The 23746-nt window shown below is 43.5% G+C and overlaps 1 protein-coding gene across 1 annotated transcript in view; it reads right to left on the bottom strand.

Annotated features, from left to right (window-relative positions):
• Ehd4 (EH domain containing 4) overlaps positions 1-20568 on the bottom strand; it is a 68810-nt gene extending 48242 nt beyond the window's left edge. Inside the window, exons 1-2 of the mRNA XM_050134222.1 lie at positions 20255-20568; positions 1340-1516 (exon numbers count right to left, since the gene is read on the bottom strand). Coding sequence (XP_049990179.1) covers positions 1340-1516; positions 20255-20490 — 413 coding nt within the window. The 5' untranslated portion in view covers positions 20491-20568. The remainder of the gene's footprint in view (positions 1-1339; positions 1517-20254) is intronic.
• Between the last annotated feature and the right edge of the window lie 3178 nt (positions 20569-23746).

Raw genomic sequence — 23746 nt, 5'->3', positions numbered from 1 at the left:
AAGTGTGCACAGCTAGGTTTATTGTGGCACTATTCATAAGAGCTAAGATGTGAAAGCAGCTTAGGTGCTCACCAACAACAACGAGATAAGAAAATATGGTAGCCAAGCCTGTGGTACAGCTGCAGTTTCAGCTTCTAGAAGATGAGGCAGGATGACCTCGAGTTCAAGGCCTGTCTGGTTTGCAGAGTGAGTTCAAGGCCAGCCTGGGCAGCACTTCTCTAATGCCCTACCACCTATCCCCCAAAAAACAAGTAATAAGAGGACTGGATATATAGCCCAAAGGTAAAGCACGCTTTACCTAGCCCCACGTGGGCTCAATCTCCAGCCCCAGGACAAAAGAGGAGAAAGTGTGATATATACATATACACACACATACACATACACATATACATAGAGTGCTATTTGGCCATAACATAATCCTGTCATTTGTAGCAAAACAGAACCAGAGTATTGTATTAAGTGATAAAAAGATTTGCATGTTTTGTTTCATATATTAGAACTAAAAGAACTAAATAAAGTAATTAAAAAATAAAACTGGAAGAAAAAGTTGGGAGAGGTGAAAAAGGAGGAGAGCAGGGCGGGAGGGAGGGAGGAAGGAAGAGAGGGAGGGACAGTGGAGCAGGAAAGGCCAGGAAACCTCATCCTACTACAGAGCTGAGCAAAGACCCCGTCATTTGCTCTCCCCGTGCCACACTTCAGCTGTACCAGGAAGTCTGCTGAAAGACAACAGCGCAAGACACACTTCCAGTCAAGGCAGAGCAATCCACACCCATCTATGTCTGGAAAATTAATGGCCACACAGAGAAGCTAACCTTTTGTTATCACCCTATTTCAACCTTGCTCTGCTTCAAGGAATAAGAAAGGAGCTCAAAGTATAGGAATAAAACGTCAGAGGAACATTCAGGAAGGTGAAGTGATTTATCCTGAATCAACAGACCAAATCTGGACGTCAGTCTTCTCTGGGCTAAGTTTCCTGAGTGTGGGAAGTCCTGCATACTGTACCCAAGGAGTGGCTGTCCCCCAGCTATTTAACACTGCTAGTGACAGGAGCTGGGCGACCTCAACTATTCTTGTGCAAACTAAATTATGAGACATTTGCCCTCACACTGGGCAGCATAATGTCCATCTTGGGCCCCAGCTATGCCCAGGGAGATCACTCAGAACAGATGCAAACAATCGAGCCTTCTGACAGTCTTAGGAAATGATAGCACCACCGCACGCACTTCCCTCTTCCAGAACACAGGCTCTGTCCTTCTGTTTGGACCCCATAAGTGGCAGGAAATAGTTTGAAGAAAAGTTTGAACACCCTGATCAAAGAGGGCAGTTTTCTGGCCCTTACCTGTTAAGGAAAGCATTTCCAAAGCGACTAAGCTTTCGGAATGGCTTTTTGGGATCCACAACTAAGGCGTTCCCAGGGGTGCTTCCCTCGGTCTCCCCGTACATCACAGCAATGAAGGAATCTGTGGTCGGCTCCGGACCAATTCTCATGCCGGGGAAATCTTGCTCCAGTAAGTATCTGGAAAAGGAAAGGAAACGCTTAGCACGATGGCACAAACAAGAAGCCAGAGAGCTGCCGAGGATTACCCAACTCAGACACAGTTATTACAATATTGAGGATCAGAAGTCTACTACACACAAGTTTGAAGCCAACCTAGGTTACATGAGACACTGTGCCCCAAAACAAGACAAAACAACTGCAAACCAAAAGCATACATCTGAGGTCCCGTTGACGTAATAGGTAACACCTTTGGAGAAGCATTCCCCGGTCACCTCACCACGTCCACGCATTCTGGACGACTCCCCACTTAGAAGAGTATCCCTGGCCTGCATGTGGAGCACCTCCTCTGTGGTCCCCAGGCGCTCTGTGTGAGAAGTCACCACGGTACACCAGGCGTCTTGGAATAACCAGGGAATGACTCGGGGTCAAGGGAAGAAACTACATGGGTTTTTGCAGCTCCTCACTCCAACAGTGAACCATCTGTTTCTAGACATCTTGACTAGTTAGATGCAGTCTGACTATTCTGGGGACAGAGAGAAAGAACTGAATATCAAATGTCAAGCACAACCTTGCCATCAATATGAGAAGGAAAAGTGAAACTTCGTTCTTATAGAAACAAAATGAAAATTAGCTAGCAATATTAGTAGGCGTTACTCTAAACCTTTTTTGTATGTCACTGCTGCTTTTAACTTTACCCACGGTTTTCAATTTCTGTGAAGTTGCAGAGACCCAGAATAGAGACATTGTTTTAAGATGTCCTATAAATTGAGACTAATCATGGAAAAATTAGCTAATAACTAATTTACTGAAGAGACAAAAAGCCTTATACATGCACCGTGCCTTATATATGCACCATGTCACAAGCATGCACTGTGCCCTACGTGTGCATCAAACCTGATGTATGTACTGTTCTAAATGTGTGCACTGTTCTAAATGTGTGCACTTTGCCTTATGTGTGCACTGTGTCTTATGAGTGCACTGTGCCTTATGTGTGCACTGTGCCTTATGTGTGCACCGTGCCTTATGCATACACTACTGTTTCATTTGGTTCCTACAACACTTTCAAGTCAGTGATAACATCTTCATTTTACATGTAGGAAAACAGGCTATCAGAGAGGCCAAGCAACTTGCCTAATGTTACACAGCGAGTGAGAGAGAATAGTATACAAGTGGTCAGATTCTCAGATGTGTGCTGTCTTCAGATCTTTAAACTTGGCATGACACTGGTGACTTTCTCAGAGAAGCAGAAACATTCAGGACCCTCACCCCAGGGTAGGGTCCTGGGAATCAGGACTTTCTATTTCCTTATCTAATGTGAGAGAAAGGGGCTTGCCAGGCTGTTTTCTCACACAATGCACTAGTCTCCCCAAAGACATGGGGCACATCGCCTCATTCTCCTTGAAGAAAAGCTGAAGCAAGGGCATACTACCGATTCAAAATGTGTCAATATTTAATTTTTTCAAAATATTAAAGTCTTTTCCTGTCAAAGCCTTAGTGTGCCTAATAGCACAGTCAACAGCCTTAGGGGGCAGAAATGTTCACATTGGTTAATTCTGACGGAATTCCACACAAATCAAACAGACAGACAAGAGCTAGAATGAGATGACTTCATCGTGAGGACAGTGTGTATTTCACACACCTCGCCGAGTGTGTTAACACAGGCACACAGCCCTTCTGGAACTTCAAGTCTGGCCATGCCACAGCAGAGCTGGAACTGAGAGCCAGGTTGCACCTGGCAATGCCCAACTCGACTTTCACACCCTCAGCCTGGATGAGGCTAGGCAGGGAGGGGGTACTGAGGACTAACGACAGCTGTGGCGATGGCAACGCTTGAGCTGCCAGCTGCCAGGGCTGCAGGATTCCTGGTTGCACACACAGTTTCCAACTCACAAAAGGGCCACATCTGAGCTGTCCCATCAGCTGTGGGGAAGGAGAACGCAGGGTTGAGTTCTATCTGGCCTGCCTCCTTAGGATGTGACCCCTTCTCAGTGCCTTCACCAGGCCTGGGCAGGAGAGACCTCAGGTTCCACATCAGTGCTGCTGAGAAGGGGCCTCAGGTGGGAACATAGAGGTGCTACAGCCAGACTGGGACAACTCAGTGCAGGGGCTGTTTAAGTGGACACTCGCTGTCAGGAGGTGTCTAAACTCTAAACTCTTCTCTGGAGTTTTATTTACTTGAAATCACAGCAAATCCCATGAACTTCGGAATAAAATAGGGGTTTAAAGGAAAACACCAATGACAAACTTGTTTAAAGGAAAGCAGGTGTTTCTGACTTCCGAGTTTATACAGTAATAGAAGCCAAAGCTTCCTCAGCAGCAACCCTGCCAGGTCAAATGTTAACATGTGCTTCTTTTTTCTTTTTTCTATTAATTTTATTTATCTTTTAAGTCTGAATGCTCTCTCTGCATGTACACTTACATTCCAGAATTCAGATCCCATTATAGATGGTTGTGAGCTACCATGTGGTTGCTGGGAATTGAATTCTGGACCTCTGGAAGAACAGCCAGTTCTCTTAATCACTATCACTGAGCCTTCTCTTCAGCCCAAGTGTTTGTTTGTTTTTTCAAGACAGGGTCTCTCTGTCTCCTGGCTGACCTGGAACTCACTCTGTAGACCGGGCTGGCCTTGAACTCACAGACGTTGCCCGCGTCTGCCTCATGAGGACTGGGATTAAAGGTGTGTGCTACCTTTAATAAGCACAAATGCTCATTTTTAAAGCAGTTGCAAATATGAACTACCCTGAAGTATACAGTGCCCTCCACTGTGACCTTGAGAAAGCATTCAGACTCTGGGTCCCCAACACAGACAAGAACTAGGGAGGACCGCTGTGCTGCTCTTAGGGTATGAAAATGTTCAGTGGGGCTCTCCCACAGGTATAAAAATGTCCACACTCGATTTCAGTTTCACTATCAAAGGAGTACCAATGAAAGACACAACTGATTAACAAAGTTAACCCCCTCCCTCACGTACTCGATGCTGTTGAGGGTCACAAAATCCACCTCTTTATGTAGCTGCAGGAATAGCTGGCAGCCTTACCGCAAAGGTATTCACACACTTCTTCACATAACAGGCTGCCCTCGCAGAGTGGGTCCTCTCCTATCCACTGTGGGGGGTCACCTATGGCCTTTTTATCCTCTGTGAACCATCAGCACCTACAGGGCATGATGTGTGTATGTATGTACACCGTGTGTGTGTGTGTGTGTGTGTGTGTGTGTGTGTGTGTGTGTGTGTGTGTGTATGTACACAAAGTCTCTGGGATCATTTGATTTAACACATCTAAAGAGAAGGATGCTACTGTAGATGCATGACTTGTTTTTTTGCTCAAACTCACTAGTGGCCATACAAAGGTCCCCTCGCTCCTGGACCAGGCTAAACTCCACACGTTACCTTGGGGCCCAGAGTACAGAGTACTCTGAGTTCACTGGCTATTTTAGGGCCTGTCACACGCGTGGATCAAGAGATGGCACACTGAGTAGACGACCCAAAGGTTCTCCCGACACTCAGATGCACATCAGTCTGCTGGGCAGGCAGAAACAGAACAACTAAGAGACCAAGAGTCCCATGTGACAAGGGTGATGCCGAGGGGACGCAGCTGAAATCAGCAACCAGGGAGGGGAGGGGACGGTGGACCCTGAGGTGTGGCATACACAGAGATGTTAACCTCACAGACCCCCGGCCTAAGGCTGAGGCAGACACTTTACCAAAACAGGAGTTCCAGGGACTCTGAGGTGTTATCTGTGGCAACAAGAGTTGAGAGGAACACAAGAGGCCACACAGGAAAACTATAGAAAAGAATCTCCCATGATGCAGAGCCGAGCAGCCCACTCCACAGGCATCCTGTGCCTTAGAGGCTTGATATCTGTCCTTGGCATCACTTTGCTCCCTTTTCCTGTGTTCTCAGAGAGGCCTGCCAATTCTAGCGATGACTGCTCCAAGGTCTTGAGCCAAGCCATCATCAACGTAAAAAGGTACAGACATTTGGATCACATGTGGTTGGGCGGAAGTGGAGGGGGTGGCAGCAGAGCTGACCTATCTGTGTCCTGGTCTGATGAGGTCACAGCATGTGGATGGTGTCTTTTCTTTATCGCTTAGGTTAGAGGGGGGAAATTAACTTCAAAGAGAAGTATTATGTGTGACAAAGGGAAGGAAAAAAACTCAGGATAACGAGAAGTCGTTTACTGTAGCCCAAGCACTATCCTCTCAAAGGCGGAGCACCCCAAATTCTAGCTGTGAATTCTGCTACTTGGGTGTTGGTCACGCATTCTCTCTGGACTGTACACTTGGGTGTTGGTCACGCATTCTCTCTGGACTGGACTTCCACATTTACTGTGTTTAGTAATGCACTCTGCCCAACACTGGGGACTTTACATAAATAGTCTCCATTGGCAAATACCTTATTTTCATCACCATTCACTGGTGAATAAACTTCTGAACTATGGTCAAACCGGTTACCTGAGTTAAATCAGGAACAGAGAGGCTGAGTCAGACACCAATGGGAACATTTACAGGAAAATGCTCTGTGAGTCACAAGGAATGTTCAGAAGGAGATCTTATTAAGCAAGTATTCAATCAATAATGTATGTTAAAAGCATTCCACATATATTTGAGGAGGTGTGTGTGTGTGTGATGTATGAATATGTGCCACATATGTAAGTAGAATCCAGAAGACTTTCGGGAATTGGTTCTCTCCTTTCATGACGTGGGTTCTGGGGGTTGAACTCAGGTCATCAGGCTTGGAAGCAAATACCTTTCCTCAGTGAGCCATCTTCTTGGCCTACCAAAACATATTTTTTTATTGATTTTTATTGAGCTCTACATTTTCCTCTGCTCCCTTCCCTGCCTCTCCCCTCCCCTTCAACCAACCCTCCCCCAAGGTCCCCATGCTCCCAATTTACTCAGGAGATCTTGTCTTTTTATATTTTCTACTTCCCATGTAAGATTAGATCTATGTAAGTCTCTCTTAGTGTCTGCATTGTTGTCTAAATTCTCTGGGATTGTGATTTGTAGGCTGATTTTCTTTGCTTTATGCTTAAAAATTACTTATGAGTGAGTACATGTGATAATTGTCTTTCTGTGTCTGGGTTACCTCACTCAAAATAATGTTTTCTAGCTCCATCCATTTTCCTGCAAAATTCAAGATGTCCTTATTTTTTTCTGCTGTGTAGTACTCCATTAGGAAACAACCTTCCTCAAGACCCAGTAATACCACTTTTGGGTATATATCCAAAGGATGCTCAATCGTGCCACAAGGACATGTGCTCAACTATGTTCATAGCAGATTTGTCTGTCATAGCCAGAACCTGGGAACAACCTAAATGCCCCTCGACCAAAGAATGGATAAGGAAAATGTGGTACATTTACAAAACATTTTTAAAAGAGAATTTTGGGGCTAGAGAGATGTCTCGGTGATTAAAAGCACTTACTGACTGGTATTTTGTTCACAGCACCCACATGGTGGCTTAAAACTGTCTGTCTGGGGCCTCCTTCAAAGGTATCAGATATGCATGGGGTATACATACATGCAGGCAAAACATACACATAAAATAAAAATAAATCTTTAGAAGAAAAGGGGGAGAATTAAACTAACTCCAATAGCTGCCTCAGTCATTTGAGTCTTAAGAAGGTTTTATTTGTTACTTGTAGTACTTGGGACTGAACCCAGGTCCTTAAACACACCAGGCAAATACTCTACCAATGAACCACATGTCCAGCCCTACTAATATTAGGGTCTCTGCAAATGATATGGCCAGCAGAGGAGAGATCATGAGAAGCAAAAAAAAATCCAGTTCAGAGGGACTCGGTGGCTGTTATTGGTTCAAACTTCTAGAGTTTAATAAACCAGTCAGTTTATTTTATCATATTTAAATACAGCACAATTTCGGGGGAAAAGTTCCTGATAATTAACTCAGTCCCTTGTGTACAACAAAGCTTAAGACATGCTTACACTGAAATTTTTTTTTAATTTATGATTTATTTATCTTTATTTTATGTGCATTGGTGTGAAGGTGTCAGATCCCCGGGAACTGGATTTTCAGACAGTTGTGAGCTGCCATGTGGGTGCTGGGAATTGAGCCCGGGTCCTCTGGAAGAGCAATCAGTGCTCTTAACCACTGAGCCATTTCTCCAGCCCACATTGAAACTTTTTTTTTTTTTTTTTTTTTTTTTGGTTTTTCGAGACAGGGTTTCTCTGTGGCTTTGGAGCCTGTCCTGGAACTAGCTCTGTAGACCAGGCTGGTCTCGAACTCACAGAGATCCGCCTGCCTCTGCCTCCCGAGTGCTGGGATTAAAGGCATGTGCCACCATCGCCCGGCTTCACACTGAAACTTTTTACAAATACATATGTCCTCTTCCAAAAGATGGGTTCTGTTGACTCAAAAACAATGCTCAAGACAGGGTCTAGGAGAATAACTGAAGGAAACATATTGCCTGTGGGAGTCAGGAGAGGCCTGGCCTAGGAGAACACAGAAGTCACCAAGGCTGTAGGACGGGTGACTCAAGATCTAGGGGAAAAGTCTGGGATAAACAAACAAAACAGTCTGGGGTATTCGGGTGAAGCCTAGCAAAGATCATCAGATTAGAAAATGCTTCCATTCCCAGCATTCATCTCTCTCCTTTGAAGACACAGCCTGCGTGTTTAACTCTCCTGGCTTCCCTAATGCTTATTTATGTACACAAGGACCCCATGCTCTCTACATACTAAAATTTTAAATCACACAAGTGTGAAAGAAACATAATAGGAAATACAATTTTGAGATCAGTGGAAAATTTTCATTTTTAACTCAAGAGGATGAGTCTTAAAACATTTCAATTTGTAATATTTGGAATCGCACATAATGTATCATTATTGCTAATATTTGACTCATATATTTGGGTTGGTGTGTTTGTGTGTGTTTTGTATGTCCTTCCATTCTGACTTGTCTTGAAGAAATGATTTGGTTTTATGTTTGAGATAGAGTCTCACTATGTAGCCAGACTAGACTTTGATTTATAGCAATCCTATTCCTCCTCATCCTCCTTGATGCTAATACTACAGGTGGGCTTCACCATGACACGCTAGGAATGTTATGGGTCTTTGGCCTGAAAGTGTGCCTGTGCATCACGTGAGTGCTTGGTGTTCAAGGAGACCCATGGAGGAGGGCATTGGCTCCCCTGGAACTGGAGTTCCTGATGGTTGTAGCTGCCATGTGGGTGCTGAGAACTGAACCCAGGCCCTCTGGAGGAACAGGTGGTGTTCTTAACCACTGAGTCATCTCTCCAGCACCACAGCTATTTTTAACATTTTGATATATTTACATCCAGTATTTTTTCCCTGTGTATAGAATTTTTCTTCTAAAACTATAACTGCCTACACAACTTTGCATATAGATTTTCCACCATTAGTTTTTCTCTTTGTGATTAAAAACATCTTTGATAAGATTTTTTGTTGTTGTTGTTTTGTTTTGTTTGTTTGTTTTTTTGAGACAGGGTTTCTCTGTGGCTTTGGTGCCTGTCCCGGAACTAGCTCTTGTAGACCAGGCTGGCCTCGAACTCACAGAGATCTGCCAGTGCTGGGATTAAAGGCGTGCGCCACCACTGCCCGGCCTTTGATAAGATTTTTAAAGGCTGTATACTTTGTTTATTTGAGACAGAGTTTAATTCTGTAGCTCAGGCTAGCTTCTAACTCACAGCAATCCTACTGTCTCAGTCTCCTAGGTGCTAGGATTCCAGGCCATCACTCTCAGCTTCTTCTAAGGTAGCATCAATTAGCCTGTCATTTCCCAATGGCTAGGCAGCTAGGCAGCTTTCATTACTTGGGCCAGGGGAAGCAGCTCAGTGGTACAGCAGATGTTAGCACGTTTGAGGCCCTGGGCTTGGAGCCCAACACCTAAATCAGTCTGTAAACAAAGAAATTCGATCTCCACTCCCATTTTATTTTTGTGTTTCTTAAACTTACATTTTATTATTACTTTTTGTTTTATTTAGGGCTTCTTGTTTTGTTTTGTTTTGTTTTTGGCCAGGGTCTCTCTCTATACAATCCTGGCTGTCCTGGAACTTACTATCTAGATTAGGTTGGCCTCAAACTCACAGACATCTGCCTGCTTCTGCCTCCCCAGTGCTGAGATTAAAGATGTGTGCCTCCATACTGGGCAAAACTGTCTTTCTTAAGTGTGGAATCTATCTTATTATTAGGATTGCTTACTTAAGTGATACTATTTTAGAAATTGCTGTGCCTAGCAATGGAATGGATACTGCCCTGTTGAACCAAAAGACCGGAATTTGCTGGGTGAAATCTCTCCAGCCGTCAGTGGAATTCAAACTACTTGGGGTTGAGTCGGGCTTTGAACAACTGCTGTCAACACGGTATCAACACCTGTGCCTTCCTTCCATGCTTTCAGGAGGGTGCGGAAACCTCTTGGAGTCAAACCAATTTCTCATAGCACCGTTCATGTCTCCAGTTTTTCATTCAATCACACAATGAACCTTCATTGTTTTTGATGTTATGATTTGCAGTTTATAATCCGAAAGACTTAGGTTGTAAATTCTTCGCTCTTTGAGCACTGTAATTCTTGTTTTTGTTTGCTTGTTTTGTTTGTTTGTTTGTTTGTTTGTTTTGAGGCAGATTTCTCCGTGTAACAGCCCTGGCTGTCCTGGAACTGTTGACCAGGCTGGCCTCAAACTCACAGAGATTCACCTGTCTCTGCCTTCTGAGTGCATGCTACCACACTCAACCAAATAAAATTCTTTAAAAATTAATATTGGAAAAAGTATTTTCATGTGATTAATTTATGAGATATGAATGCACTACCTTTAGGTAAAATAACAAAGGCAAAATCACTAAAATGAGAAGTTTGACAGGAATGCCACATTCCTGGTTCAGTAAGTTAGGAACAAGAGGAGACAATGCAGTCACAAGTGTAATTGCCTGTTATGGGTCTAGAAGACACAGGCCTGTGTATTCAAATGATGTCAGGATACTCCTTCAGTCAATGACCAAAATAAAAACAAAACCTCAGCAGCTACCGTATGTACCAGTGAAAGAAGGCCATAAATAACAGAGGGAAAGAAATCTTCCAAAAGCAGCGGCAGCTGAAATACCTAAGGTTAACATTCCTAAGAGCTGCAGAGGGCTGGACAAGTAAAGCAGCAGCTGCCTTCAGAGAGGAAAGAGGGAAGGTCCCACCAAAGTGGTGTGGAGTTTCTGCTTAGGAAGAGAAGAAACAAACATCTCATTTAGATAAAATACAGTTCGCGCACAAATGGGCCCCAATGGGATTCTTCAAGGAAGCACCTAACAATGTGATTTCAAAGTTCTTCTCAACTAGTGATAGAAAATGACAATTAACAGTTGTTTGGAAAAGAAAGAGACTCAGAAGGATCTGGAGCTACCTCTTGTTAAAAAGTGTTTCAACACAGTATGGTGCTGGAATATATTATATTCATAAATATAATAACAAAGAGAAAGGTCTGAACACTAAATAACAGTCTATGAAGAAGCCTCACCTAACAGGAGGAAGAGCTAATATTATTTAACAGTAGTGCTAAAAATATGGCCAAAAGACAAAACAACTAACAGCGCTGAGACAAGTTTTTAAAATTGATCTCTCTCTCTCTCTCTCTCTCTCTCTCTCTCTCTCTCTCTCTCTCTCTCTCTCTCTCTCTGTGTGTGTGTGTGTGTGTGTGTATTTTCTTTTGAGACAGGCTGTCCTGGAACTCACTTTGTACACTAGGCTGGCCTCGAACTCAGAGGTCTGCATGCCTCTATTACCTGAGTGCTGGAATTAAAGGCTTGTGCCGCTATGCCTGACCTTAAATATATAAAAATTTAAACCAAGCCTATTCAAGAGGAAAATACAGGCTACTAAGATGGCTCAGGATGGTAAGGGAACTTTCTCACTAGCCTGAGAACCTGAGTTTAATCCCCATAACTCACACAGTGAAATCAGAGAAACAATTCCTGCAAGCTGTCTTCTAATTATCCCCGTGTACCTTGGCACGCCTTCTAGCTCCCAGGACTCTAAAACAACAACGCAAAAAATAAATACAAATATTAAAAAATACATAAAAAATGAGTGACTATTTCCCAAATGATTATAAACAAGGATTATTCTTACCATAAAGTAAAATATAAAAAATATAAATTGTTAAATTTAATCACAAATATTAGATATATTTATATGAGTTCTCATTAGAATGGAAAGGCAAACCTCAAACTGTAAAAATACTTATAGTAATTATAACAAGTTATTGTTAAGTGTTATTGGGGAAAATATCCAACTGATTGACATGAAAAAGACTGGCACTTGAAATGGAAATCGGGCAAAGTTCACAGATTTTACAAAGAAATAAAGATAGCGACTACTCTGTATGCTCAACTTTATCAGCATTTTAAAAAGCAAATTTTAAAAACTGTTTTTCCTATCAAACTTTTTTAATGCCAATAATTAGTTTTACTAGCAGTTCAGTCAAACTGCGATCCTGACCCTCATTTCTGGTGGGAGTTTAATTTGGAGTAAACTTTCTTCATGTATCTATGGATATTGGCAGATATAATAATTTAGCCTGGAAAAATAGTGGGGTGTTTTTGCATGTGTACACAGGTGTGTATGTGTGTATACATGTACAAATGTGTGCCTGTGTGTGTATGTGTGTGGAGGCTAGAGGACAACCTTGGAGGACATTCCTCCAGGACCATCCACCTTTTGAGATAGGTTCTCTCACTGGCTTGGAGTCCACCTGTCTCTGTCTCTCTAAATTCTAGGATTACAGTCACATGACAGCATGCCAGACAATTTTATGAGGATTCTCACACTTGCATGACAAGCACTTTACAGCCTGAGCTTTCTCCCTAGTTAGTTTTGTTTTCAATGCAGTGTTTATGCTCAGGGTATTCTAAGGGGGGAAAAAAAACTAGAAATAAAGTCTTCTAATCAAAAGTATTCATCATAGCAGTATACATAACAGCTTAAGATGAAAAACAAATGCTTCAAGCTGTGCTAACAGAAAGATGCAACCATGCAAGTTACATGGGGTGGGTGATACATGCATATGAGGTGCAGGACTTCAGGTGTCTTCCTCTACTGCTCCCTACCCTATCGACTTGAGATAAAAGCTCTCACTGAACTAGAAGCTTCCTAGTTAATCATTTCAACTACCTGTCTCTATTCTACACCACTGAGGTTAGAGGTACCCAAGCCCCATGTCCACCTTTTTATGTGGATGCTGAGGTGCTGTGCAATATTATTTTAAGGTGTGTTTCTTTTGTTTATGCTGTGGAATACTTGTTTAATAATGTAAAGACTGCTGCTTTTGTTTCTGCTGCATTTGTTTAACTCTGTGGAGCTGTGATCCTTTGCTTGTCTAAAACATGTGATAGTTTAATAAAGAGATGAACGGCCAATAGCGAGACAGGAGAAAGCATAGCAGAGCTGGCAGGCAGAGGGTATAAGTAGAAGGAGAAATCTGGAAGAGAGGAGCGAGGAACGAGAGAACAAGGGGAGGAGAACATCAAGGGCCAGCCACCCAGCCACCCAACCACTCAGCCACCCAACCACCCAACTAGCCAAGAAGAAAGAGTGAAAGTAAGATATACAGAAGTAAGAAAAGGAAAAAGTCCAGAGGCAAAAGGTAGTTGGGATAATTTAAGAAAAGCTGGAAAGTAACAAGCCAAGCTATGGTCGGGCATTCCTAACTAAGAATAAGCCTCGTGTGTAATTTATTTGGGAGCTGGGTGATGGGACCCCAAAGAGTTCAAAAAGCCCAAAGAGTAAAACATCACACAACACTGGGGATTTGAACTCATGCATTTATGCTTACAAGAGCAAGGGTGCCTACCCACCGAGTCATCGTTCCAGCCCCGAAATTACTTTTGAAGACAAGTTAGTGACATTAGAAATTTTCAACAGGTTACACGAAGCGGGAAAAGCTATCATTTTGCTGAGTTGTATTTATCATGTAATCTCCAGCAGGACTTGTGTCTTCATCTGAGTCGTTGCTAAAAATGTGATCTGATAAAGCTGGGAACAGGTGGAGTGTTCACTGGAGTCAAGTCTCCCTCTGCTGGATCAAGACTGAGCTTCCAAGACTTGATGGTTCAGCTGTCATAATTCCATTGGGCTGGCCCTTCAAGGTATCAATGGATGTTCCCTGGATAAGGCTATAGAAGAATCAGAGGGTGCCTCCGGCAGCCACATTCCAAGGGACTTTTATTTTGAAAGGTGATTCAGATGTACAGCCAACACTTTCTTGGTCACAGTGCCAGGGTTTGAAATGTATATTAAATGTCTTTTAGAAGTAATCATCTAAATGAGAATTTTTTTGATTAAAAAAATCTCTTTTGTGGTTAAGGTCATAGCTCTGCAGTAGACTACTTACTTGGCACATCCTTCATTCAAATCCCAGTACCACAAAACCAAACCCACTACCATACCACACCAGGAAAGTCCTCTTTCCACCGCCATCTGTCTTGATACTTGGTCACTTAGTTCTCAGCCACCAGTTGCTCTTCCTCTGCACCCTCCCCCGTCCATCCACTTATAACTGTGTTGAGGTCATGCTCTTCTTTAAGCAAGCCAGTGAAATGTCTCTGACCAATGGTTCCTCCCCTCCAGTGCCTGCCGCTGAGGATTTTCTGCATTTAATGCCTCCCACGCATTCCTGAACCCACCACCACCTGGCTTCCACCATCACCACTTTGTGACACAGCTCTTGCCAAGGTCACTTTGGCTCCTGATGGCTGATCCACCTCCAAGCTGTTTTGATCCTGTCCCCCAAGAACACTTGGTTCTCTGGACCCACCCTTCCTTTGGCTCTGTAGCTTCTGTGAGGCTATGCAATATTTCGCCTGTTTAGCAACCCCCTCTCCTTTTCTGATAACAGCATCTAGAGACACTACCTTTCCCTCCTCTTCGGCTTTGTCATGCGTTTTGTCTTCTATATCTGCAGGGATGGGTGTATGAATCCATGGGATTCAAACCAGAGACATGCTGAAAATGCTGGAGTAGGTTCATTGTCTCCACCGCCTTTCCTGACTAAACACTATATACACACATGTGTAAGTGTATGGGGAGGGTGAAGGGGGCGAGGGTCTTATTCAGCCCAGGCTGGCCTCAAACTTGCTATGGCAGATTAGGATGATCTTGAACTTCTGCTCCTGCTACCGCTCTCTCCCAAGTGCTGGCATTATAGGCACGTATCATCACACTTGTTTTATGCGGTACTAGGGATGAAACCTAGAGCCTTTGTATGCTAGAGACGCACTCTATCAACTGATCTATATTGATGATCCCTAAATATCTATTTAAAACAGTATTTTTAAGTTTAATAATACTTATATTAAGCATTAATTTTTATTTATGTATGAATGTTTATATTTATAAATATAAGCATACCACCTGCATGCAGTGCCTGTGGGAGCCAGAGAAGGGTGTCAGATCCCCTAGAACTGGAGCTATAGATAGTTTTGAGCCACCCTATGGATACAGGGAACCAAGCCTGGGTCCTCTGCAATAGCAGCCAGAGTTCTTAACCACTGAGCCATCTCTCCAGAGTATTAAGTACTTTAAAAGAAATATTCATCATACATTTATTGTATGAACTTATTGTGAATGATGAATGTTTCCTGACTGTCAAGATATATACAAGGAGAAGCAAAACCACGGGGATCCCGAGGCAGCTATTTGTACCCCTCAGCCTCACTTACTCTCCAGTTCTCTTTGTTCTTTCGCTCCTTTCGCTCCTTTCCAGCTTGTTTTCTTTCTGGAATACATTTTTTTCCATTTTAAATTAGCACACACAGATGCACAAATTGCTTGGCTAGCACCAGTTACAGAATTATGAAAATCAGAATTATAGGCTGCTTTATCCTGGAAGAATGCTTTTATTGCTTTGCTTTTATGTTTTCAATCTAGTGATTGAACAACTTTGGACCCTGTGCATGCTAGGCAAGCACCTCACTGCTGAGCTATACCCCAACCCCAGCTGGAGTACAATTCACAGATTTGTATAATTAGTACCACTACCCAATTAAAAAAAAAAAACACTTCCATCACACCAAAAAGAAACCGCATACCCATGATCAGTTTCTCTTCGTTGCTTTTGCACACAAACATCCGGTTGTCCCAGCATCATCTGTTGAAAAGCTACCTTTTCCCACTGACCTGTCAGGATATCTTGTCGAAAGTCAGTTGATCATACATATGAAGGTTTATTGTGGGGCTCTCAGGTCTGTACACAAACCAGTCTATCCTGCTAGTGCCACGCTGCACTGTTTTTCTCAGCGGTTACATGATAAATTCTAAATCAGGAAATGTGAATCCTCCAAACTTTGTTACTCTTCGGGGCTGCTTATTTGCAATTCTGAGCTCCCAAGAATTACAGAGTCACCCTGTCAATTGCTGCCCCAAACAAACAGTAAAAAGACAAAGATTTTAATGGAAGTTATTTTGAACATGACAACCAATTCAGGTACACTGGTTAGGTATGGTGGCACACCCTTATAATCCTAGAACCCCAGAGGCAGGGGTAGGAGAACTACCACAAGTTTGAGGCCATCCTGGGCTATTCAGTGGGTCCAGGCCACCACGTAATCCACATGAGACTCTGTCTCAGCAAACAAACAGCAGCTCAGGAGCACTGCCATCTTAGCAGGGCTTCCAGTCCACAGGTACAGGGTGGCTTTCCTGCATCCTGTATCTAGGTCTTCCTCAATTTCTTTCAGTAATGACTCTAATTTTCAGTGCACAAGTCTTGCATTTCTTTTTGCTGGGCTTATTCCTAGGAGGTATCACAAATAGTTTTGTTTGCCTAGTGACACTTTGATTCTGTTCAAGTTTATAAAAATGCAAAAGGTTTCTGCTTTGTATCAAGATTGTTTAAATATAAAGACCATGTAGTGTGCAAACAATCTGGATGTGGTTTGTGTCTTTCCTCACCATTGCCTTGATCTCTCCCTTTAAAGCCTTCCTTGTTTCTTTTTTTCCAGTTCTGGGGACTGAACCTAGGACCTGATGCACGCTAGGTAAGCACTGAGGTACCCCCAGTCCAGACTACATAGTTTCTAAAGTCACTTCTTCTTTTCTCCTCATTAGAATAAGTTTTCTTGGGGGAAGGTACCAGGGGACAGGAGGAAGAGAGGAAGTAGAACCCGTAAGAGCAAATGTTGCAATTCGAAGTTTTAATTGTTTCACAGTGGAATGATTTTGCTGTGTAGCAGCTGGGCCCAGGACTTTTTTTTTTTTCTGGAGGAAGTTCTGAAATTGAATTTTTAATTGGCTTATTTTTAACTGTGTATGAAAGCGTGTGCGCACCTGTGAAGGCACTACCCATGAAGTCCAGAAGGTGGCACTGGATTCCCCTGGGGCTGGTGTTACAGGTGGCTATGAGCCATCAGATGTATGTACTGGGAACTGAACTCCACACTTGGGTTCTCTGGAAGAGCAATAAGTGCTCTTAACTGCTGAACCAGTCCATGAAACTGTTCCTTTCCTTTTAAGGTTTGAATATAATCCTGGATAAGTCCAACATCTGCCCTTCAAAGATGATATGGTCACTCTCCCCAGTGCTCAATCCCTTCTTCTCTGGATTTTTCCTTGCCTGTCAGAAGCAGGCTATTTAACAGTTCTGACTATATAACCTATCTTTTGAAAAGAAAATAACCAGACAATAGAGTTTTTAGCTATTCTGCCTTCATCCCAGAGACTTTGACAAATATCTCTGAAGCCTCCTCTAGCCTTTCAATGCTATGATCTACAGGAGAGTCTAACAATCTGTACTTTCCATTTAACCTCAATCTTACTCTTTTTTTTTTTTTTTAAAAAATCATTATGTATATAGTGTTCTGCCTCCATGTGCCTGCACACCAGAAGAGGGCACCAAATCTCAATATAGATGGTTATGAACCCATCATGGGGTTGCTGGGAATTGAACTCAGGACCTCTGGAAGAACAGCCAGTGCTCTTAACCTCTGAGCCATCTCTCCATCAACACCATTCTTTTAATTGCTCTTTTCCTGGCACTTGGTCCCTCCTGGTGATCACCCATAAAAGAGTGAGCATATTTTCTTGACACCCCAGGCTTTTCGGGCATCCCACCGAGGAGACCTTTCTATCAAAATAAGGGACACACTTAGCTGCCTCAGTTCTGATGAATGTCCTGGCCCATCACATACAATGGGATCCTAGTTTCTCCAAAACAAGGGAGAGAAAAACAGAGTTTCATTAAGGGTGTAAAATTCACAGCAAAAACTGTGCTGAGTGGCTTACAGAGAAGAGGAACATATCCCTCCATGACATCATAGGTCCTGTGTTAGTTGGAAGGAACAGTACTTGTAACTTTATAGACTGGTCCCTTCCCCATGTATGAGTGAGCACTTGGTGCTCACAGCTAAAAGCAAAGCACCCAGGTCGCTACCAGGACCAAAACCAGGGTCCAGGAAGGCCAGCTCTCATGGCCTCTCCTGTTTACTACTCCAAGTATCCACATCTCCAGGACAGCTGCCCTCTGTTTGGAGCTTTTCTCCCAGAGACCAAACACTTCCTCCTTCTCTGCTCTAAAATCAGTTTCAGATGCCGCAAGTGTAGCTTCATCCAGCTTCCTGTGCATAGGGATTTTCTAACCCCTAGGTCCACTTTGGGCCCTTGGTCTAATGACAAAGCCACTTGGCCAAGATTCCAGTTAAGGTTAGTCCAGTTATTCCTCCCTTAACCTTGGTTTGTAGCTCCTACTGCGTTCCAGTTACTAAGAAGTGCTTAATTGGGAGGTACAGCCATGAGTCAAACTTCAGAACCCGGCTTAGTACTATCCCACAAAGCTTCTCCTCATCAACGAAGCAGAGAAGAATGAGGCAGGGAAAGGGATCGGTACACATCCCTTCAAACTGAGTTGTACTCTCCTATCTCAGGCCTGTTTATTAGCCAGGCTACCGACAGAGGCGCTTTAGGCTAGGTTAGTACAGCATCAAGGAAATGGTCCCTAGTCATGCATAGGTACAGTGAGACCCACGGCAAAGATAAACAGAAGGAAATGGTGGGGCTGCTATGAACCTGCCACCGGTACGCTTTAACAATGTTACACTCTTATTTACTTTAGGCTTAAAAAATTCTCTCCCTGTTCTACTAATGCTTTACTGTCTTAATAATTCACAACTGCTACTATTAGGACCTTACCTGTACCGTCTGTCTGCCATCTGTTTTGTTTTCGTCTCTTAAGTTTTGTTGTTCTTATTGCTGTTGTTTTGTTTTGGAGACAGGGTCTTTTGTTGTGTAGCCCAGGTTATTCTAGAATGCCTTATGTAGCCCAGGCTAACCTAGAAGGCACAATCCCCATGCCTCAGCTTCCCAAATTCTGGGATTACAGGCAAGCACCATCACAGCCAGATGTTTGCCATCTTTCAAGGAGCCAGTTATTATAATAGATCTAATATATATTACAAATATATTATCTATATACACATCTACCTTTATTTCTGAAGTAACATACTCCACACTATTTTCAGTTTATTAAAAAGCACCAAAGGAAACAATTTCAACATTAATTTTCTCCACTCTCCTTTTGTATTTCAAAACGCAGTGTATTTCCTTTGCGGAATTCATTCATATTGTATCTACAGGCTTGGGTTTAACATATTTCTTACAGTAACAACTACTCTATTTGTTGGAACTATTCTAAGTCACGGGACTGAAGAAAAAGGTCATAACAGAAATGGCATGTACCCCAAAGACATGCAGTTTTCTGGACACCTGTTGAACAGTAAATGATGAAGAGAGTGTTCCATTTTCCAAAACTCTGGATCCAAATCTTAAATTTTGAGTCACTTTGCTTTGACTGACATGGGCTTTAACTCAAAACAAAACAAAAACCCCAAACCAAACCAAACCAACAACAACCAGAGACAAACAAAACAAAAAAGAAATCTCAAAGAGAGGGAGTTGTTTTGTTTTGTGAGACAGGGTTTCCCTGTGTAGACCTGGCTGTCCTGAAACTCACTCTGTAGACCAGGCTGGCCTCGAACTCGCGGAGAGCCTCCTGCCTCTGTCTCCTGAGTGCAGAGATTAAGGGCATGCACCACCACTGCCCGGCTGTAAGGGAGTTTTAATATGCTGGTTGCTTTAGAAATAAGATGCCTTATTAAAACAAACAAAACCCAGTCTGTTCCACTGCAGAGTATTTCTCATCGAGTCACTTCTGAGGAGGCTATGTGATTGGAACCGCAGGGCAAGCACGGCTATTGCTTCCGGATACTGGGCGAGCATGATAAATATTTTCAGTTTGTCAAGGGTGAAGAAATGGAAACTAACAAACAGTAACCTGACACTCCCCTTCGTTCCACAGGCTGGTGAGGTGACTACACTGTAGGCTAACTTCCTATAGCCCATAAAGTTGGATGATGGCAGCTGCTGTGGCAGAGGGTGGCACGGAAAGGCGCGACAATACCTCCACCGTGGCATTCATTCATTCATTCGTTGTCACTGTGTCGGAAGCTTACCTCTTCAACTAGGATCCGGACACCGTCACTCTCACTTCCAGCCCCAGGCTGCACTGATGATGCTATCTAGTGCCTCGCCCTCCCTCCCTCTCCCGTGCCCCCAGGCCAGGGTGACAGGCTCCAGGAAGGCCTTGGCAACAGCAAGAGAGGGGGCTCGCAGCACAGCGCTGGGGGCGCCTCGTGCTCGGGGAGCCCGTCGGGGTGGGCAGAGACGACGGGCCACCGAGCTCGGAGTGTAACTCGAGGGCAGACGGCGCCCAGGCGGAGGGGCACCGAGCCGGCGCGGCCGAGTTACCTGATGAAGGTGGTCTTGCCCGTGCTGTACTGGCCCACCAGCAGGATCATGGGCTTGTTTTCGAAGTCCGCGTCCTCCAGCGCAGGCGAGTGGAACTCGTGGAAGCGGTACGCCTCCTCCAGCGGCAGCACCTTGCGCTGGTAGAGCGAGCGCAGGCCGCCCGTCACCGTCTGCACCGCGTCCATGCCGCCCGAGCGCTCGCGCCCGCCCGCCTGCCGTCCCAGCCAGCTGAACATGCCGCCGCCCGCCAACTTGCAGCCCGCCGCACTCTGCTCAGACACCGCGTCGCTCGGATCTCGGCGCCCGGGCAGCTCTCGCCGCCGCCCGCTCCCGGGCCCGCCCCCTGCCGCGACGACCAATCATCAGCCGCTGCGTCACGGGCGGGCGCTCATTATTCAGAAGAGCTCTCAGGTCCTTCCTCATTGGGCGTCTGCCAGCGAGGAGTGGAGGCTCTAGCCAATGGAAAGGCGTGTCTAAATGAATTATTGATGACGACATCGGCCTAGGGGGCTGGGCGAGGAGAGGGAGTCGCCCCGGCTTGGTGGCACGGGCGCGTCTGCTCGGGGTACATCCTTCTGGCTTGGTGGCGTTGGCTTCCGGGCAAGTCTTAGCTGGCAGGAACGAACCACCGGAGGCCGCCCTTCTGGAACTCGATTCATCCTAAGCTTTTGGACGTGGATACTGGGGACGGACAATTCAGAAAGTTGACCAACAGGTTTCTTTTCCGCTGGCAGGTTATTAACCCTGTTTACTCCCGAAGAGACTCAGCTTCACCGATATAAATGGCAAATCTATTTGCGTGAATATTTCTTCTGCCGCCACTGAATTCTGGATCAATTAAAGGCCCCCCTTTTTCCTTGGTTTTACTTGATTTTCTTTCGCATGGAATCGTCATTATTACAATCTCTATTCAACACTAACATACATCAGAGCGGTTGTCACCTTCTCGCGCCCCCTTTCCAGTGTAAAACCTACACACTGGTAGAAATAATTGACCATCGCCAATGCGTCCTTGGCGAGAAGTGCTCTAGCGCGTTTTCAGCGTGGCCAATGAGGTCAGGTGCTTGTTAAAATACAGATCTCTAGTTCTTGCTACAGACCTACTAAATTAAAATGTTGCGAGATGGAGCTCACCAAAAGCCTGCAGATGATTCTTGTGTGCATAAAATTTGGAGAAATATCGCGTATGAATTACTTCTTGAACTTGGGAGAAATGCAGAGCTGATTTGTGAGGTAGTTGTAAAACTGCATTTTGAACAATCACCCAGGTGTTGCCAGTGCAGTACAAAAAATGTTTATGACAACTTTGTTCATCGCTAAAACTTGGAAGTAACCAAGGTGGCCGTCTTTAGATAAATGGATAAACTATGGTCTATTCATACAAAAAGCTATGAGGTGAATTTATTAGTGTGGTTTCTAGATACAAGAACCAACTATGTCTGCGTGCTAGAAACAACAATTGGACATTGAAGTGGAAAATCTGCATCCCTTGGAATAACACCAAAACTAACAAATGTTTAGAGTTAAATCTAATCAATGTACCAGATCTATACGCTGAGAATCACAATATATTTCCAAGAGAAATGGAGGCCTAAATATATATTGCCTGTATCATGTTCATGGACCAGAAGACTCAACAGTAAGATGCCAATTTCCCCCAATTCATTTAATGCAATCCAAATAAAAATTTCAGCAGATCTTTGTTTTAGTGAAAATTAATAAAGTGATTCTAAATTCTAAATTTCATATGGTGAATGTGAAGGGCCCAGAATAAACAAAACCTGTAAAATATAACAGAATGGAGCTCTTGTATTACCTAATTTCATTTTTTTCAAAGCAAATAAAGCTACAAATATCAAGACAGGGTGGTATTAATGGAAAAATTATCAAATAAGCATATACTAATGACATTCCAGCAAGCTTTTGAAAGGTTTTCTTGACCGATGACATCACATCTTAGTTCATGTAAGTATACTCTATGATGCTCACATAATGCCTAATATCGCATTTTCAGAACATGCCACCGTTTAGTGATCAATCAATGTCAATGGAGCAGAGTCCAGGAAGAGATCTACACATACATGGTCGACTGATTTCTGACAAAGTACAAAGACAATTTAGTGGACAATCAAAATCTGGTTGTTTTTCTTTTTGGAGCACAGCCTCATTCACCCAAGCTGCCCTTAAACTCACTAGCTACAAGGGATAACCTTGAACTCATCTTGATTCTTTTGCCTCTGCCTCCCAAGTGCTAGGATTACAGGCACATGCCACCGAGACAGCTAAGAAAGTCTTTTATCAGAACAGTGTAGAATGTAGAAGCTTAGCATGCATGAAATAGTGGATTCCACCCCCCCCCCACCAAACATGGCGCACGTATAGTTCTAGATCAGTAGGATGCCTGTATTCAGAAACATGAAGTTTGATCTAGGCCTCATTCTCTTTGTTCAAACTAACTCAAAAGGGATTCTAGACCTAAACGTAAAATTTACAAATTATAAAAGTTCTCAAAGAAAACATATGAGAAAATTTGTGTGGTTATAAGGTAGGGTAATTTTTCCTAGTTAACACCAGAGGGACATCCATATAAAGAAAATATGTCGAACTAAAAAATGTCCTACCTATGAAGGAACTATGGGAAAGGTAAGGTACAGACTTGGAGGATATATTTATAGATAACATCTCACAATTATATACAGAATGTGCAGACCTTTAAAATTTAATAACAAGGGGTTGGAGAGATGTCTCGGTGACTAAGAGAGCTTGCTATTCTTCCAGAGGACCCAGATTCAATTATCAACACCCACATGTCGATTCAGGGACCTAACGCCCTCTTCTGGCTTCTGCAGGCACTGCATGCACATGGTGCACAGACATAGCGAAAGGCAAAACACATAAAAAAGGAAAAAGCCTTAAAAATAAAAACAAATTTTAAGGGGCTGGAGAGATGGCTCAGTGGTTAAGAGCACTGACTGCTCTTCCAGAGGACCCGGGTTCAATTCCCAGCACCCACATGGCAGCTCACAACTGACTGAAGATCCAGTTGCAGGGGATCTGACACTTCACACCCATGCACATAAAATAAAGTTAAATAAGCCATAAAAAATATTTAAAAAAAAAAAAAACAAATTTTAATCCTGAGAAAATTCCAACAGACACTTCACAAAAATGTAGTGTGTTTAACATTATTAATCATTAGGGAAAGGAAAATTAAAACCACAAAAACATCACAATATACCTAATAGATTGTGTAAAATTGTCAAGATCATGCCGATTGTTAGCGAGAAGTTGTAACTGCCTTATTCAACTTGTGGGAACGTGAAATGGCTGGACACCTCTGGAAGACGTTTGGCTATTTCTTGGAAAGGTGAACACACCTATCACATAATCTAGTAGGAGGAATAGAAGGAAGGGTTGTAAAGAGAGAGAAGAGCTTAGGAGAAGCCTTTTGGGCATCAAAGATGATCTCCCTGACCTTGGTTTTGGTCACCG

Source organism: Alexandromys fortis, unplaced genomic scaffold, assembly GCF_014885135.2.
Source record: "Alexandromys fortis isolate MF-2015 unplaced genomic scaffold, M_Fortis_MF-2015_v1.1 scaffold_6, whole genome shotgun sequence".
Classification (NCBI taxonomy): domain Eukaryota; kingdom Metazoa; phylum Chordata; class Mammalia; order Rodentia; family Cricetidae; genus Alexandromys; species Alexandromys fortis.
This window is presented reverse-complemented; position numbering and strand designations above follow the sequence as displayed.